We start from the raw sequence: 17,200 nt of genomic DNA on the forward strand, positions 1-17,200 counted from the left end.
GAAAGAGCGAACGCGAATCACAGCGGGTCGGCCCTCGCGGAACGGTTGGAGGGCAAACGAGAAGATCTGACTTCGTTCTCGAAACGCGAATACAACTGTGAATGTTTGTTTCACTCGCTCGAGGAGTTTGTTCCACCTGACTTGTGTACTCCCGAGGCGTCCAAGAAGGCGCGTATTTTCATCAAGAAAGCGAGATGCCCCGCGGTTGTCGCGCCGACCCTGCGCGATTCTCATCCGCGTTTCTCCGAAGCTGAACCTTTCTACATCGTAGTCTCCACACCGAGCGACAAACTCTAACTATATACAATCACATCGTTCCAAAGCACAGCACGCAAAACAGAATTGCACTACTTGAACGCTAAAGAGCTCCGAGTGTGATGAAAATAAACGATACGGTTACGGTGACGGGATATTATGCTGGCAAATTATACGAAAATTCCTTACGTCTCTACGTCTACGCTATACTACGCTAATTCATAATGCGGCACGTCTCAATAAATAATCACACACGCGTACATACTTGCGTTAGCGCGCGCGCACACACACACACACACACACACACACACACATCAAAGATACCTTGATGTGCAACTCTGTTTAAAATGATGGATACTAAATAATAATATTACATAAGAATTAAGCTGAATATCAACGAGAATCAATAATTGATTTTGATCGAAATTTAGACTCTGAACGTAATGTAATCTTATCGTTTTGTATCCGTCATTTTAAGCACAAGACTCCAGTGGGCGCCAACTCTAACAATAACATTACATCAACGTATAATTTCCCAATCAACAATGTGACTGTTATATTGTTATTTGCACTTACATTGTTGAGTAGGAAACTACGACATCGATGTTATTGCTGACAGTATGGTGTTCGCTGGGAAGAACAACTGAAGAAGTAAGCTGTACAAATTACAATCTAACGGGCGCGACTCGCGGGACTCCTCGCCGATCCGACTGCGAAATATCCCGGCGACGAATTTATCCCCGCTCGCGTTCGAGGCGATCCATCCTCAAACGTGACAAGTCGCGGCGCATCATCCCCGACATGCTGGTCCGTTTACTTTTTTACTTGGCACATTCTCTCGCGCCCTTTCCGCGCGATCGCGATCGCGAGGAACAGCACAAAGATCGACGACGACGACGACGACGACGAGCCGTCGTCGTTGCGGTCGTTAACGCGGCTGCTCCGTCCGCGTCTCGTGCACCTCCACGTCGACGACGATCGACGTGCTAATCGCGCGACTCTCCGGCCGGATGAACGTCGCGCACCGATCGGGATCATCAACCGCGTCCATGTTCCTGACCGCCCGCCGATCGACAGCCGTCACCGTCTCGTCGTTGAGAACGTCGGGCCCGTCGGTGGTCTCCTCCAGCGGCTCATAATGGCCCGGCTTCACCGACGGGGTTCGGCTCAGCGGCGCCTGCGAACGCTTCACTTGCCCCACGATCGCGTCCGCCTGGCTTACCTTGTTCAGCGCCCGCAGCATGTGATCCGGCATGTGGTCCTGTATCATCACCGGACTGATCAACACCTCGTCGAAGTCGCATGGCCCGGCCCACAGCGCCTGGTACACCGGCTCGCGCTTGCTCAACATTTGTCTGCAATTTAACGCAAGAATGAGTACCGAGAGAGCTCGCGATTCTCTCTCCCCTTTGTTCTACCCCCCTTCCCCCCTCAATCGCTTTTCTTTTTCGCGTTTCCTCGCGACCTCACGCGAGACCTCGGACTATCGCCTTTGCTTTCTGATTCGCGTTTTACGATAAATTCGCGTTCATACGGTTTCCCTATCTCGGTTTGTTGCTGGCGCAATACGAAAGAGAAAAAAGAAACGTCTTCGTCGCGATTAATACATTTTTCTTATGTACAAGGTAATCAATCATGCATAATCTAATTTGTCTCCTACAGAGAAGAGGTCTTGTGTCTACGAGGTGGAGGCATGCATATCCCAGTGGACTACAATCGGGAGACTGCACGAGTAAAGTCTGTCTTGATGGATCATGATGGAGACGTACTGGAGCTATCAAAGATTACTCAACCACCTACCACTCTGGCCACGTATCGTTCGCGTGTAGAATATATTGATCACATGCATATATACCGTGTGTCTCGAGGAAGATTATACGAGCGGCGCGCTTACAGATTCTGGTATATCTTTCTCCCCACCCGCAGCTTCAACGTTCAGCCGAGGATACGAAGTGCGCAACGTTACCCTCGCGATATCCGCTAATAATATACAGGTCGATGTATCGCGTTGCATTCGCGTTTCTTCAGGATATTTCCAACGTTCGGCCGCTACGCCACTTTTGATATGAGCGACTTATGCGCCGAATAAAACCCCGACGCGCCGGCGTATACTCTTCTCGAGACACTTGAGATGGAAGTCGTTCTAAACAGTGTGGAGCGGAATTTGTGATACCGACACCGGTATCGAAAGATGTTGAAGCGGGCAGCTTCAACTACGCGATAAATACGGGATATAGAACCCAAGAGGCATGCGGGCATATCTCCAAGATGCAACAACCCAGAGTAGTAGTAGTAGTAGTAGTAGTAGTAGTAGTAGAGTAGTAGTAGCAGTGGTAGTAGTAGTAGTAGTAGTCCTGAAAATGTAAGCTATTTGCTATAAACGTACCTCCAACTCGTCTCATACTTCTGCCTAGAAAGAAACACAGGCGCAATTAACTTCTCGTTTGTTCGGCAGCGCGCGCGCGCTGGCGCAAAATCGGTTCATCTCGCGCGTAAATTACACCGAGCCGCTGTTCGCCAGCTCGTTAAACACGCTCTCAACGCCGCACCGACGGTGCGGTAACTTCGGACCACAGTATTCGCGAATCACGCGACGTTAAAAACATCGATCAGCGAACTGCGAAAGTTCCGCCAAACGGAAGCTAGATAATTACTTTCGCTAGCATCAAGCGATGCACACATTGCCATCCGTCATTGTTACCGGATAATGCAAACTACGCTCGCGTTGCACCACCTGCTTTCTTCGCGCAATTTCACCGGGAAGAAAAACTGGCACGCTCGGAGAAGCATCCGTGCATCCTCCGTGCATGAGAGACTGCCGTCTCTCTCGAATGTAAATATACTGTAATGTAACTGTACTGTACTGTACTGTATGTAAATATATCCGAAGCGACCCTCGCCGGTGCGACTTAATTTCGCATTATAGATGCAAATTTAGAAGATAATTGCGAGACTATCTCAGATGTGTAAGAAAAAGAGGCAAGTGTTACGCGCTGACGGCACTTACTCGTCCTTGTTCGGATGGTGCCGCACCACATGTATGATCCGGCCGGGCGGGTAGAGCGGCCTGTGCAAGGTCAAAGCGATGCTGGAGTCGCTGGGCACGACGGTCTGGGCGCGCGCCTGATCCTTGTCCCGCTGATACTCGCTGATGCAGCCACCCGCCTCCAGGTTCGCCGCGGACGTGGGCGTCGAGCCGCAGCCGCAGCACATCACCGAGCACGCTATCGTCTTCCACTGGAACAGATCGCCTATGTTATCTCACGAATTTGTGGCATTTTGGCATTCGTGCTATTTTAGAGTGAAAATTAAGAGAGAGAGAGAGAGAGAGAGAGAGAGAGAGAGAGCTTTGTGAATTATGCAAAGTTCTGAATAGACATAAGCGTTCGCACGATTGTGTCCAAACTCGCGAATTTTCAAATAATGGAATTGATTGACAGGTTAAACTAATTTGATTCAAGTTTAAATTGACTCAATAATTTTATACATATAATTTGACTTAAATTTGAACTCGAATTCACAATCTTCCAATTCTGAACAGATGGCTGAAAGTAAGAGCAGTTGAAGAAGATGGCCGGTATTAGCAATTTCACTTGACGAGGATAAAAATGTAGTGTATAAAAGATAGGAGTTGTTAAAAAAAATTCTGCGAAGCATACCTTAGGATCGACACTTCTCTTTATAGCGTTGATGAGGTCTGCCCTCAAACTCTCTAATTGTCGGAGTCCAATTCTGGGCACGACGTCCTTCCCCACCACCACCGAGGTGATAAATTCCTGACTGTATTGCTGGGCTGGCATGCTCAGAAGTCCACCGGGTGGCCCGAACGAGAAGCAGACCAGATCCGGATATTCCTGCTTCAGTAGGATCGCGAGTATCGCCGCCGTGCCGGCGCCTAATGAATGTCCCACCAGCGTTAATCCAAATTGGTGCGTGCCCCTGGAGGTATCCTGCGACGACCGAGATTCGACCGAGCATCGAAACAATCTCTTTGATTATCGCTGTCATACAGCCCACCGTACACTGTGACGGTCTAATTATTTACGTGTTTGACGTATAAGTAGCAATCAAACTTCAGGAATATATAATGGTTATCCAAGGCACCAATGTCTGGACAGCAACAACACTGGTTCCATATTCTGGACATTTTTTTTTTGTTTTTTAAGCACGAATATTTAAATTCTCAGCGTAGAATATATGCACGTATTCGATATATGTATATATATTCTATGATGAAAGTTTCAATATTCGTATTTGAAGATTAAAACAATAAGAATACTTAAAGTTAGATGCTAGTATCCAGGCATTGGTACTTTTATCTTAATGGAAAAAGACCCATATTTCACTATATAAATGTCGGAATTAATTTCATTACGCGCGATATGCCTTTCAAACGAAGATGTACTCATCGCACGAGATACGTTGTACCGCTTCGTGAATTATTTCGATTAAATCTCTCGTCCTTATATATTCTCTGTAGGAAATTCTATCGGGATAGAAAGTAGATTCAGCGCACACACGCAAGCAGTACATACATATGTATTATACACACATATATTGTCTATTCATACAGTACATAAGCTTTATGTAACGCGAAAGGGTGAGCTGCAAAATTTAACTGTTCCGAACGAACGACGAGCGATTAAATCCACGATGAAAAAGTTGCCGTCACACTTGGCCGCACATCGAGTATATGGCGGATGATGAACGTTTTTCCCTCCGCGATGCATATTCAATAAGGACTGACGATTTTTTTTTATTATGCGAAAGGAGCCATTAGACGCCGAGCTGAATTGCACCAACTTGGTGTTTGTCGTCTCCCGCCGTGCGAAATAGCATTTTCAATGAAATAAATACACGTCTATCGATCCGCACTGCAAAGAGCTCCGTGACAGACGGAACCCCTGGCTATTTCCCTCAATTTAAAACGAAAGAGCGTTTGCGATGGAAAATTGCAGAATAATTGCCGCTGAGACTACGCACGACGTGCAACTGCGTGAAAGATAATTCTCATTACGCTCGCGCGTTCCAGTTGTCGGTTATTATGCGGGTAGATAGAGCACATCGCACGATAATTATTTCAGCGTCTCTATCGCCGTGCTATTCGATAACGACCGGCCAAGCGATGCGCGGCTCATTTGCAAGCGATGTGTACCTTGGCGAGGGCACGTGCGATGATACCCTCTTCCAGCAGCTTCTTGCGTATGTATTCGGCAGCCTGCACCATCCCCTTGTGCCCCAGCCAGTCTTCCCTCGGCGGCGATAAAGGCAGTACCTCGCCCTCGGCGTTTAGATCCGTCAACACGTCCTTCATGCTCAAAGTCCCGCGTATACTAACTACCACCTGGAGGAAACGTGAGCGTCAAATGTACAAAGGGCGAAGAACGTCGCACAAGACGCGGATGACGGCGATCAATCGGTATGAGGAACGTGGAAAGGCCACAGCAATAATTTCAATCTTGTCGACTGACTCTGTTCCGCTCTACAGAGAGTTACGTATTTCAGTTGTGTATTATCTTCGGATAAAACTGACACGTTACAGCCAATCCTGCTGAGTCTCATGTAAGTCAATTGCTCGATCGAGCAGACTTCGTCTCGTCTCTCGTTGAGGAAGTTAACGCGCGTTGGAGTTTCGCGGCGGAGGTGATCAACGAGACATACCTTCTTCTTTGTGTAATCCAGCGCCACGAAGAACGGTGTCTCGCCGACATCGACGTGGAAGGTCGCGTATACAACCTCGATCTCGCCCAGGTCGAGCATTCCGCTCAGCGCGGCGTAGTTGCACCGGCAGCAGTTGTCCTCGATGATCGTCGCCTCGTCCTCGTGAGCGCCGCAGGGGAAGCAGCAGCATCGCAGTCTGTCGACCGGGAAAAAGACACGTGATTCACGAGGTCGTCCGTGCTTTTTCACGATTGTGCGTACACAGCGAGAATATTCTTTTTCATATCAATTATACATAAAATAAAATGAATAAGTAAATATAATCGTATAAAATGAAATAAATAAAATAAATAAATAAATAAACCCTTTTCAATTCTACAATGTTTCCAACAATGCAGTGGTCCGTAAAATCAATAAGGCTTGCCTTGCTAAGGAACACAGTAAATTTTGCTAAAAACACTGTTGCACTGCAGCAAATTTTACGTTAAAATGAACAAAGTTCTCGTGTCCCAATTTATCCATTCTGATTCCTGCGTTAACACAAAACAAATATGCTAACAAATAACACAACTTATCTGTTCATTTTACGTGCAAAATGTCATCAAGAATTCGTATATTGTAAATGACATGCAAATTGTGTTATTTGAAACACTCAGGAATGGAAAATGTGAACTCAACGCAGAATAGCCAGACAATATGTTAAATTAACTTTTGTGTTAAAAGTTTAACACAAAAGTTTCCACACAGATCGGTTTCAATACAAAATGTTTTTTATCGTGTAACAAATTTTCTTAGAGACGTAGCAAATTTTTTAATAGAACATTTCAGAACTCCTAAAATATAAATACCACATATGAAAATGAAAGCATATTCAATTACTGCGGAATGCTATGTTCTCTCGGTTATGAAATTCTGCAGCAAATTTCACTATAATATTCTCATAATATTCGTGTGTAGAAACGCGAGGGGAGAATCGCTCATGGAATTCTCACGTCGCGAGAAAACTGACGGAACTTTTTGTATATTGCGAATTAATTAATGATAATAGACAACTTCGTTCTAATCTCGAACGCGTGACGCAGATCGCTGGCTTGGCACGAGGAGGGATTTACCTGGTGCACAACTGGCAGAGCTCCGTGGAGGGATTAACGACGAACATGGGCCAGCCGTAAGCTGCGAGGGCAAAGTGCATGTAGTGAATGGCCAGCTGAAAGTGGCCCAGGTCACCGTCCTCGGTCATCGACAGGAACTTGGTGCGCGGAGTGACCGGCACCCCCGACAGGAACTCGTACGTGTCGTTCTTGCGCTGCTTCACTATCAGCTCGCGCTCGACCTTCTGGAACTTGCGCAGCAGCACCAAGCCGGCCACCACGTCCGACGGCACCACGTCCAGGTCGCGGAAGAAGTCGCTCAGCAGCCGGGCGATGTCAGCGAACGAGTTCTGCGGCAGAATTTTTATCTCGTCGGAGCGAAGTAAGCTCGCGCTTCAAACCAGACGATGTTCTTCGTCAAAGATGAGCATGCAAACGAGTAATCTTGCCTCTGACAGAGACAATTTCTCCGCGGAGACTCTCCGTAGACATCGGTAATCTTTGCTTCAGGGGACGAAAGAACACGTAACACCGTACAAACTACATTCTCCCGCGAGACCGTCCGTAAAAGCTACACAAAAGAGATCGTTATTTCGCAAAAGTGAGAAACCACCTTAAGAATTTCAAGATTTCCTCTTCTTGTATCTTTCTTCCATTCTTTCATCCCTTAGGGAAGCAATTGGTTACCCGCTTAATTTACTTAGTCCGAGGTCTCTGCTTTTCTAAGAACGACGATCCACTTTCTTCTGTCGGCTTTTATTCTTCAGCAATTTTACCGCATTTAAGGCTCCCGGCCATCTTGGATGATGACGCCAAAAGCAAGGAAATTCATACCCAAAATTTCTGCAGAGCACGTCGAAATAAAAAGATATATAAAGAAAAAATGACACTTGCCATTGTTTAAGCATATTTTTTAAATACTCCACTTTCTTTTTAATATATCTTTTCACTTCGACGCACTTTGGAGGAATTTCGAGCGTCCATTTTCTCACTTCTGACATTATCAATCAAGAATTCTTGATTGAATTAATCTCATGAATAAATTTTCCAAGTGAATTTTGCTGCGTTACTCACTCGATTGCGATCGGAGTTACCCATGCAACAAAACAACAGCCTGCATCTGTTGTCCCAACTGTCCTGATAGGCACGTATGACTTTTCTGCAACAGAAGATTTAAGCGGGACACATGTTTAGGATGTGCTCGGCGAGGTGTTAACGCACAAATCCGGAGCGAGGTAAAAGTCGGCTGAAATAAAATTTCTGCGACAACCAGGCGAAAGATACATATACACACATACGCGCGCGCGCGCGCGCGCGCGCGTGTGTGTGTGTGTGTGTGTGTGTGTGTACACTACCGTCTAGAAGTTGGGAGCAGTCATATTTTTGTGTGAAATAAAAAATAGCTTATAAATATTATAAAAGCAACCGCTTATAATGAATGTTTGTTGATATTGACGACTACTTTAGGTTAGAACATCAACTTTCTGTCCCTATAATTACATTATATTAAATAAAAAATATTTAGTTAAATCAACCTAATAACTTCAACGCGCACTGAGCTTACAAATTGTAACTTGCGTTTATGAATGAAATTGATATTTCGGAATTGAAGGTAAACATCATATTTCTGTGATTCGAACGTGACCAAAACAAAGTAAGTTCAACATAAAAGTCCTGTACCGTTTTGCGATATTCGCAATAATTATCGAGATATTAATTGTAGAAAATTTGTGAATGATCATGCAGAATATGGTAAATGAGTTATAATAGCGACGACTGCCGTCGTGTACTTATTAGATCGAATTGAACAAAAAAGTTCTCTACCATTTTGCAAATAATCACATAGATTTTTAATTATTAATTAAAGAAGATGAGTGCATTATCACGCAAAATCGTGCAATAATCTTCTTTAATTAATAATTAAAAATCTATGTGATTATTTGGAAAATGGTAGAGGACTTTTTCGTTCAATTTGAATAATTGACCTAAAGTATAAGTACACGACGGCAGTCATCGCTACTATAACGTATTTACTATATTCTGCGTGATCATTTACAAGTTTTCTACAATTAATATCTCGATAATTATTGCGAATGTCGCAAAACGGTACAGGACTTTTATGTTCACCGCAACCTGTTCTACGTCCCCACAAAATGCCCGGAGGAGAATGTGAGACACCCTGTATACGTATAAAGTGGACAAGCGATGCGAGCATCAGTGAAAAAGCCGCCGGACTGGTCGGACATACATTTAGGAGTAGCGAGAGCGCTACTATTTTCCGCGATGTGATTTCGCGGAAAGCCTCAGCCTCCCGTCGCGTGCTCTCCTTCTGGCTTTCGTTCGCGATTAAGCCGGAGGCGGATTTAAATTACCCGCGCCCGCGTAATGCCACAGAGAATGATGTGAAAGCGCGAAATGGAGATTCGGGACACCGAGCCGCGACCTCGCCTCTTCTCAGGGTCTACTGAATGTTAAGGCTTTACTGTGGCTTAGCGTACAATCGCGCAGAAAGATCGGGCGCCTTTTTTGCAAGTTTAGGAACATATCCTGTCTTATCTAATAGTAGAATTTATTTTTATTATAGCCTTTTTCTCTTTTTTTCTCTCGAATTCTCTTAAATTTTACTGTTAGTAGTGCAAGAACAGACTGCCAGCAAAGTTTTGCTAAGGAAAGATACATTGCGCTGAAAAGAGTAAATTTTTTAACAGCACATTTCAGTTCCTAACATATAAGTAAAGGAAGAATTCTCCCATTGGACAAGACGGGATACGTTTTCAAACTCACAAAAAGAAGAAAAAAGTTTTGCCGTGATGGCACAGGCACGCAGAGATACTCACCGTTGTCGCCAATTTCGATTTCTGCTGCCACTGCGCTTGTAGTGCAATCTGGCCCCTCGCAACTCCGCCTCCCTCATGCTGCGCTGATACTTCTTCATTTTTACCCAAGACCTGCCGGCAGCGTCGTACGTGCACCAAATGGTCACCATCATCAGAGTCAGTAGGCAGCAATTCGATGCCACCAAACCTGCTCGAAACAAGGGAAATTATAATAAAAAAATCAAATCTCTCTTGTCGGCTAGAGTCCCTCAAATAAGAGCTTGGACACTTCTGACTTCTTATTGATTGGTTTAGTTTCTTATTTGATCGGATTATCATGTAAAGAGATTCTGCAAAACTCTAAAGACTTGAAGTGCTGCAACTTCATTCGATAAAAAGTGTGCAAGCTGTTTTATGACCAAACACCACATTCAAGTCTCCTGAGACACATTAATGCAAAGTACTCACCTAACATAACATCCTTAGCTTGGTCCACTGGACAGATATGATAATAATGCGCTAACCACGTGAGACCCGCGCCCAACCATCCACACTCTACTAGAACCAAGACTGAAACATCAAACCCAATTCGTAGGTCAAGTAAGCTGCCTATTTGCCTGCCTGCTTATCTGTTTATCTGCCTGCCTGTTTATCTGTCTCTCAATTTCCACTTCAACGTCCGATCAAGGCGAGACAGAATTATCGATTCGATGTTTCTCTCCCTTAACAACGGACGAATAAAGGTGAAAACCGGCAGAAAAACACGTGGTGAAATGACCCAATGCAAGATGCAAGTCGATCTTCGTCCGCCGATCGAATTTCGTCGGATTCGACAAAGAAAGATATATTCTTATTGTTCAAAAATAATTTTTACGAATGAAAAGCATGAAATATTGGACTGAGATCATAACGTTTATAAAGAGAGAGACCAAATGCCTATAGACAATGTGCCCCATTCCGAGGCAGTGAAATCGATAGATGAAATGGGTACCATTTTAAAGATCTCGATGAGCTGAAAACTTTGAAAATTTACCTACCTCAAGTTGATCCGATTTTTCGCAAATACAACGTTCCAAAAATTTGATTTCCGTTACGGTTTTTAATTTATAGAAAATATTAGCGCTGGAATTTCGGGACGATCAAAGGCGCGTTGGAAAGCTGAGAGTGCCTACTTTTCAAAAAAAATATATCATTCTGATCAAGTGACAAATAGCCGGAAATCCAAGTGTTCCAATTGGAATTTTGGTACTTCCCGTCGATTTTGAGCTCTGAAATCATTTTCAAAATAATATATTTTTTCCTGAAAAGTAGACACTCTCAGCTTTCCAACGCGCCCTTGATCGTTCCGAAATTCCAACGCTAACATTTTCTATAAATTAAAAACCATAATGGAAATCAGATTTTTGGAACGCTGTATTTCCGGAACGAAAAATCAGATCAACTTGAGATACATATCAAAATTTTCAGCTCGTCGAAATCTTTAAAACGGTACCCATTTCATCTATTGATTTCACTGTCTCAGAATGGGGCACATTTTGGCCGCCCTCTTTTGGAAGAAGATATCATTATAATCATCAAAATAATAATCTTGTACTTGTTACAAGACCATTGTAATGTTCAAATGAAATTGTAACACTGTTGAAATTCAAAACTTTAACATCCTTCTAACAAAATTATAGATCTTTGCTTATGCATGAGGAAAGGATTATTAATTCAAGTATATTAATTTTCAGTGGATACTAATTTCTTTTTCCACGTATGTTTCCTTGGAGTGCCAATGACTAATGAGGATACCAATAATTGTGTGGTTTAAGCCTGATCTACAATATGCTTTTTGCTTCCTGCTTCTTTCTCTTCATCTCTTTCTGACTCAAACCTTAAGCTCTAAGCCAGACAAAGATAGAAGACAAGAAACAGAACGCAAAGAGCATATTGTAGATTAAGCTTTACTCTATCTCTCGAGACTATCAGTTTAATCCTCCGTCGTGATTCGAGGACATCTCGCGACACGTTTATTGTCAGCATTATTGCAAGTGGGTCGTCCGTTCCGCCGCGGAAACGCGCCCGCCGCCTCCGGTCGCCTCGCGTTTCCGCCTCGGGAAACAACGGACGCGCGTGCTTTTGTAAGCCCCGCGGCAGGCCGAAGGAAGCGCCGTCGATAGCTTCGATCTTTTTGTACGGCGCGAACGTAATACCAGTGAGTGCGAGACTGGCGTGTGCATTCTCGTTATTTTAAAAAGACTCGCGCGCTTTTCGCACACCGGAAGACGCAGTCTTCCTTTATCGAGGGATGACGGAGACGTGAGATAAGGGAAGGGAAATTTTGCAATATTTAAAGGCACCATATTATCCGGTAATACCTTTGAAATTTTTTCAAAATATTAAACAAAAATGTTCAAGAGATACGCGTAAAATCAAGATTTCAAAATGTTCTAATGTTTTTTGTTTACTGGACGGCCTTCTTCGACGGCCGACACGCCGATTTCATTCGACACGCGAGAATGTTTCTCGTGAATTTGATATCGAATGTGATTTCCCCTTTGAGGTTTTCAACGCAAAAAATATAATTCAGGATCCGTTCAGCTTCCGTCCCTCTTCAGCTTCTCCTCGATATTAATCCAAACGCCCGCGAAGAAATTATACAGTCGGATTGCAGTCGAAGCACGTGGGAAAATAATTGGTCGGTAAATTGAATCTCTCGGCGGCTTAATATCACGTCTCTATTTACATCGACCGGCGTTAAACTATAATCGAATTGTGAATTCATTTCGCGCACGCGCGCGCACTCCGCGCAATTTAACGATACTCTCTCGGCGGGCAGATTAATCGCCGGCTGAGTCTTTAGAGATGAGGATTTAAATAAAAACGAGGGCGTGCTCAGAATACGCGTCTCTTAATACGCGTAAGAACTAAATTTCGTTTCGCGAAACGAGAACGAACGCAAGAGACGCCAAAGGAGGAAAGTGACAAAAGGGGAAGGAAAAAGAAACCAAGAAGAAGGCTGGCGCGGCAGCTCGGTCGCAGAGATAAAACGGGCGCAGAGGGAAAACTAAATAGCGAGGAATGAATAACCGAAGAGGAGAGAGAAATATCAGCGATAGCGCGCGCATTACAAGCGCCGTTACGCGATATTGCACAGCGTGACAAATATTGTGATTGTCATCGAACCGTTTCATCACACGATACATTTCATATTGACACTGTTTCTCGATATATGTCGTTCCTTGGAATTTTAATAATATGTCGCCGACAGTTAATCGACGACACATCGAACGGGAACGGGTATTGGTCTCGCGTGGGATTAAAAAGTCTGATAAAACATATCCATACTATACATACGCGCGCCGAGTGTTTCTACAGAGTTTCCCATCTTCTTGCGAGAACGCCCGAGTCGAACTTTTGATCCTACTTTCAGCTTTACTATTCCATTCAATGAACATCTATTTTGATACTCTGAAACTTATTCTGAAACCTACATCAACCTCTTTTGATTCTATTTAACCTATTCGAGTCGAAATTTTGATTCTCGTGTGCTGAAAGTTCGATTACATATTTCGCAATTTTAACATGGTTGTTACTATAGTTGATTGGAGTGGATAACACTCCAAAAAAAAGGTTTGGTTGAATTAACCAAATACTTGGTCGAATATGAACGATCCAGAAATTCCGATTGAAGTAATCCGAGTTCTGTTTAAGCCAACCAAAAATCTTATTAACTTAAACAGAATTCGGATTACTTCAATCGGAACTTCTGGATCGTACGTATTCGACCAGATATTTGGTTAATTCAACCAAACCTTTTTTTCCGTGTACTTATTTAGAGATGGGACATCGATAAGAAATAATCGATTATGACTCTAGTAACTTAATTGGAGCGCACCGATTATCGGTAGCCCGATATATCGAGCGAAATAATCGATTCTAGAAAGAATCGGATACACTATCGCTGCATCTCGTTGAGCATATGTGTGCTTATGTATTTATAGTTTACGTGACATATATTATAGATGAATAAACGCATGTACCGTTTGCGGAATAAACTTTTCCGATTCCACTTATTTTTATTTTTACCAGTATAAAAACAAGTTGGATCTAATGAAATTCAGTGATATACTAAAAATATACCAACCAGAGTAAAGCATTTCTAGCATGTCACTGAATCTCATCAGATTCAATGTAAAAACAAACGCCATGTGCCGTCGGTTTAAGCGCTTACTTAGTTCCTTTGCTGTTGAATGCATAGTCATTAGATGCACCCACTTGCTGTTCTTGATACAGTCAATGGTTATGTTCAGCAGAGAAAGTAGCTTGCAACTGTTGTAAAACTCGTGAATCTGATTGGTATATGATTATGTTTACATGACGACATTAATCTGGATTAATAGTTACCGTAGTTAGTGAACTTTCGAATCTGATTAGAGTATATTAAGCCAGCGGCAACACGGTGCTTGTTTTCGTGCTGGATGGAAATACTGTCATGGATGGAAATTCTGATTGGCGTGTTTCCGAAGATGGATGGAGATACACCAATCAGAACGCAGTATTTCTATTCAACAAGCAATCTGGTACGAAAACAAGCATCGTGTGCCGCTGGATTTAAATGTAAAAGAATATACAAATCAGATTTAAGAATTCACTAACTACGGTAGTAGTTAAGTTAAATATAAGATCCGAATGAATACCGGCCTATGAATGGGTAACCAATCAAGTTCCATCTTTCTGTTAGTACAATAGGAGTTAATAATCGGTTTAAAAGTATCGATTCTCGCCAACAATCGATTACAAAATATTTACGTATCGGAAAGAAATAATCGATTATAGCTATAATCGGTATCGCCCATCTCTAGTACTTATAACTAAGTCTCGGCCTAACCGCCGTCACGACAAGACGTGTTCGAACAAGTTCGGACCTTGTGATTTTTTGGAACGTGCCTTTGGAATTTTCCAAGACTCTACTCTCGAAATATATCATAAATCGGAATAATGGCGTTGGGGCATAACTCTTAGAGGCCTGGAGCCAAATATTGAAGTTGAAGTTAAAGTAGTACTTATAACTGAACCATCAATTATAAGTATACCATTACTGTAGTAAAAAATACACTGATTATGTCTTAGACAGTAATAAGCTCTTCGAAAATTTGTGACGAATATATTTTGAGACTACGATCAAGAGAAAATATCCTCTGTTGAAGATAACTGTTACTTAAGGCTTCTGGCCCTTCGCATTATCTATCTCTTTTTTAATGACGTCAGAAGCGAGAAAATGCATGCTAAAAAATTCTTGCGAAATAAACGTTAAAATAAAAATATATCCATAAAGTAACACTTGCAATGATTCGATTGAACAAACTTGTAAGATATTCCGTGCACTCCCCTTTAGCTCTAACAATCAATAATTTATCGTAAATTAACGTGACATGCAATTCATCTTCTTAACCTATTTCTTCGTCTATTTTTATTCAGATTAATTTACAATAAATTATTAATCGTTAGAGCATTTTCTCGCTTCTGACGTCATTAAAAAGAGACAGACAATGCGAGGGGCCAGGAGCCTTAAAGGGAGGGAAGTAAATCACATTTTTCCCCTGGTAGTAGCAATGATATTTTTGTCCGTGTACTCACATAGCCGGATATAAAGGATGTACTGCATCGGCGCCCTGGCCACAGTGTCCAGAATGCTGCCCCTCGTCGCCAGGAAGCAGATGGAGAATTCCACCACTAAACAGCCCATGAAGAGGGCCTCGTAGCCGATCACGTAGTCCCATAGGAGTAGAATGCAGGGGATGCTACGATCCCACTCGAGAATCCCCAGTAGAACGCCCAGCACCGTCAGCCTGCAACCCATCAAGATGCCCCTTTTTAAAGGTGGAATGCGAGTTGAAACCTAGTTTCCGACGATAAATGGCGCCAGGACGAGAACGCCCGTCCCAGGTACCCAATTCGGAGACACACTACACTTTACGTCGCAACGCAACGTCCGTCTGTACGCTTCCGCACTTGCGCATTCTCCAAATTCTTCCTGGGGGAAGAATACGTTACGTTATAAATTCACGAGCATAAATCGCAATTCGTATCCATCATTCCTACGACAAGCGGAATAATCTTGGTTCGACTTCATCTCGAAGATAAAATAAAAAGCAAGCCTAGCCGAAATTTTCATCCTACTTTCAGTCTTACTATTCTATTCAACATATACTATTTCGATATTCTGAAGCCTACAATACAACCTATTTTGACATTGAAAGTGAAAACGGAAATTTCGGACATCAAAGTCAAAGTAGGAGTAAATTATATATCATTAGAATTAAATCTATTGTAATAACCTTGCCTAACCTTGCTATAATTTAGCTCTTACTGCGTTGTAGAATTCAAAGTTTAACTCTTTAAGGCGCATAATTTTAGTAACTTTTGTTTAATGAAATATTGTCAAAAACATTCTAAATAGCACATTTATAAGCTTTCAACTGTCCGATCCTAAGTAGTTCTTATTGGTACCAGTGATACTTAAAGAGTTAAAGTGCAATCGGGTGAGTGTATAAAGTTGGAACCCCACTTTTTGAAATTTATAATTTTGAAAGTTGTTCCAGATTGTTCTGACTTTGTACCACATTGTTCCAAAGTGATATTGCTTCATTCTAAACGGTTTTCGAATAAAACAAAAAAAAATGATTTTTTGAGCTGGCACCCCACTTTTCGAAAATCGAACATTCTGATACCGCAATAGATTGTTCTAGTTGTTCCAAACATTGTTCCAAAAGGACAAATCCGTAAGTTGAATTATAAGTCCAAAAAATGAAAAAATGTTTTTGACCTGACACCCCATTTTTTGAAAATAAAGCATTCCGATACCGATATAGATTGTTCTAGTTGTTCCAAACATTGTTCCAAAAGCACAAATCAATAAGTAAATCAATAAGTTTAATTATAAGCCCGAAAAATTAAAAAGAAGTTTTTTGACAAACAGTCTATCGGACCAAGAATAAACTTATACTATCTTTCTTGTTCCAACCGAGATCTTTTTGTTCTGAGTTGTGCTAGGCTTAAGAATTATAGTTTTAGAGAATGAGACCCGTAGCGTCATCCGTTCTCCGAAAATTCGAAAAAAAATCGATCATCTAAAAAATCTGAAAAAATTCTGGGATATTCTAGAGAGATTATATGTTATGTTCCAATAGTTACTTTAGTCATTTATTAACAATTTTTTGTAATAACAATTTAAATTTGCCGAAATCGATAAAAAATGTAATTTCGTAAAAAAAATGCATAACTTAACAATATATTAAAATTAAAAAAATATTCAGGTTTTTTTAGATAAAACTATTTTCTTAAAAAAAAAGTTCTATATACTAATTTAAAAAAGTATAATTATTTGGATGA

The 17,200-nt window shown here is 42.2% G+C and overlaps 1 protein-coding gene across 5 annotated transcripts in view; it reads right to left on the reverse strand.

Moving 5' to 3' along the window:
* Window positions 1–17,200, reverse strand: part of LOC116848699 (sn1-specific diacylglycerol lipase alpha) — a 72,189-nt gene that overhangs the window by 8,378 nt on the left and 46,611 nt on the right. For 4 of the 5 annotated variants that reach the window (XM_032825028.1, XM_032825033.1, XM_032825029.1 and 1 more), the window contains 11 exons: window positions 15,446–15,657; window positions 10,292–10,393; window positions 9,845–10,031; window positions 8,082–8,166; window positions 7,029–7,357; window positions 5,917–6,112; window positions 5,411–5,599; window positions 3,915–4,205; window positions 3,263–3,492; window positions 2,642–2,665; window positions 1,478–1,610 (listed from right to left, as the gene is read on the reverse strand). In XM_032825028.1, coding sequence (XP_032680919.1) covers window positions 1,478–1,610; window positions 2,642–2,665; window positions 3,263–3,492; window positions 3,915–4,205; window positions 5,411–5,599; window positions 5,917–6,112; window positions 7,029–7,357; window positions 8,082–8,166; window positions 9,845–10,031; window positions 10,292–10,393; window positions 15,446–15,657 — 1,978 coding nt within the window. The remainder of the gene's footprint in view (window positions 1–1,477; window positions 1,611–2,641; window positions 2,666–3,262; window positions 3,493–3,914; window positions 4,206–5,410; window positions 5,600–5,916; window positions 6,113–7,028; window positions 7,358–8,081; window positions 8,167–9,844; window positions 10,032–10,291; window positions 10,394–15,445; window positions 15,658–17,200) is intronic. The other variant, XM_032825032.1, reaches the window with a different exon arrangement.

Source organism: Odontomachus brunneus, unplaced genomic scaffold (genome assembly GCF_010583005.1).
Source record: "Odontomachus brunneus isolate Ranch 3 - 2012 unplaced genomic scaffold, Obru_v1 Obru_scaffold_097, whole genome shotgun sequence".
In the NCBI taxonomy this organism is placed as follows: domain Eukaryota; kingdom Metazoa; phylum Arthropoda; class Insecta; order Hymenoptera; family Formicidae; genus Odontomachus; species Odontomachus brunneus.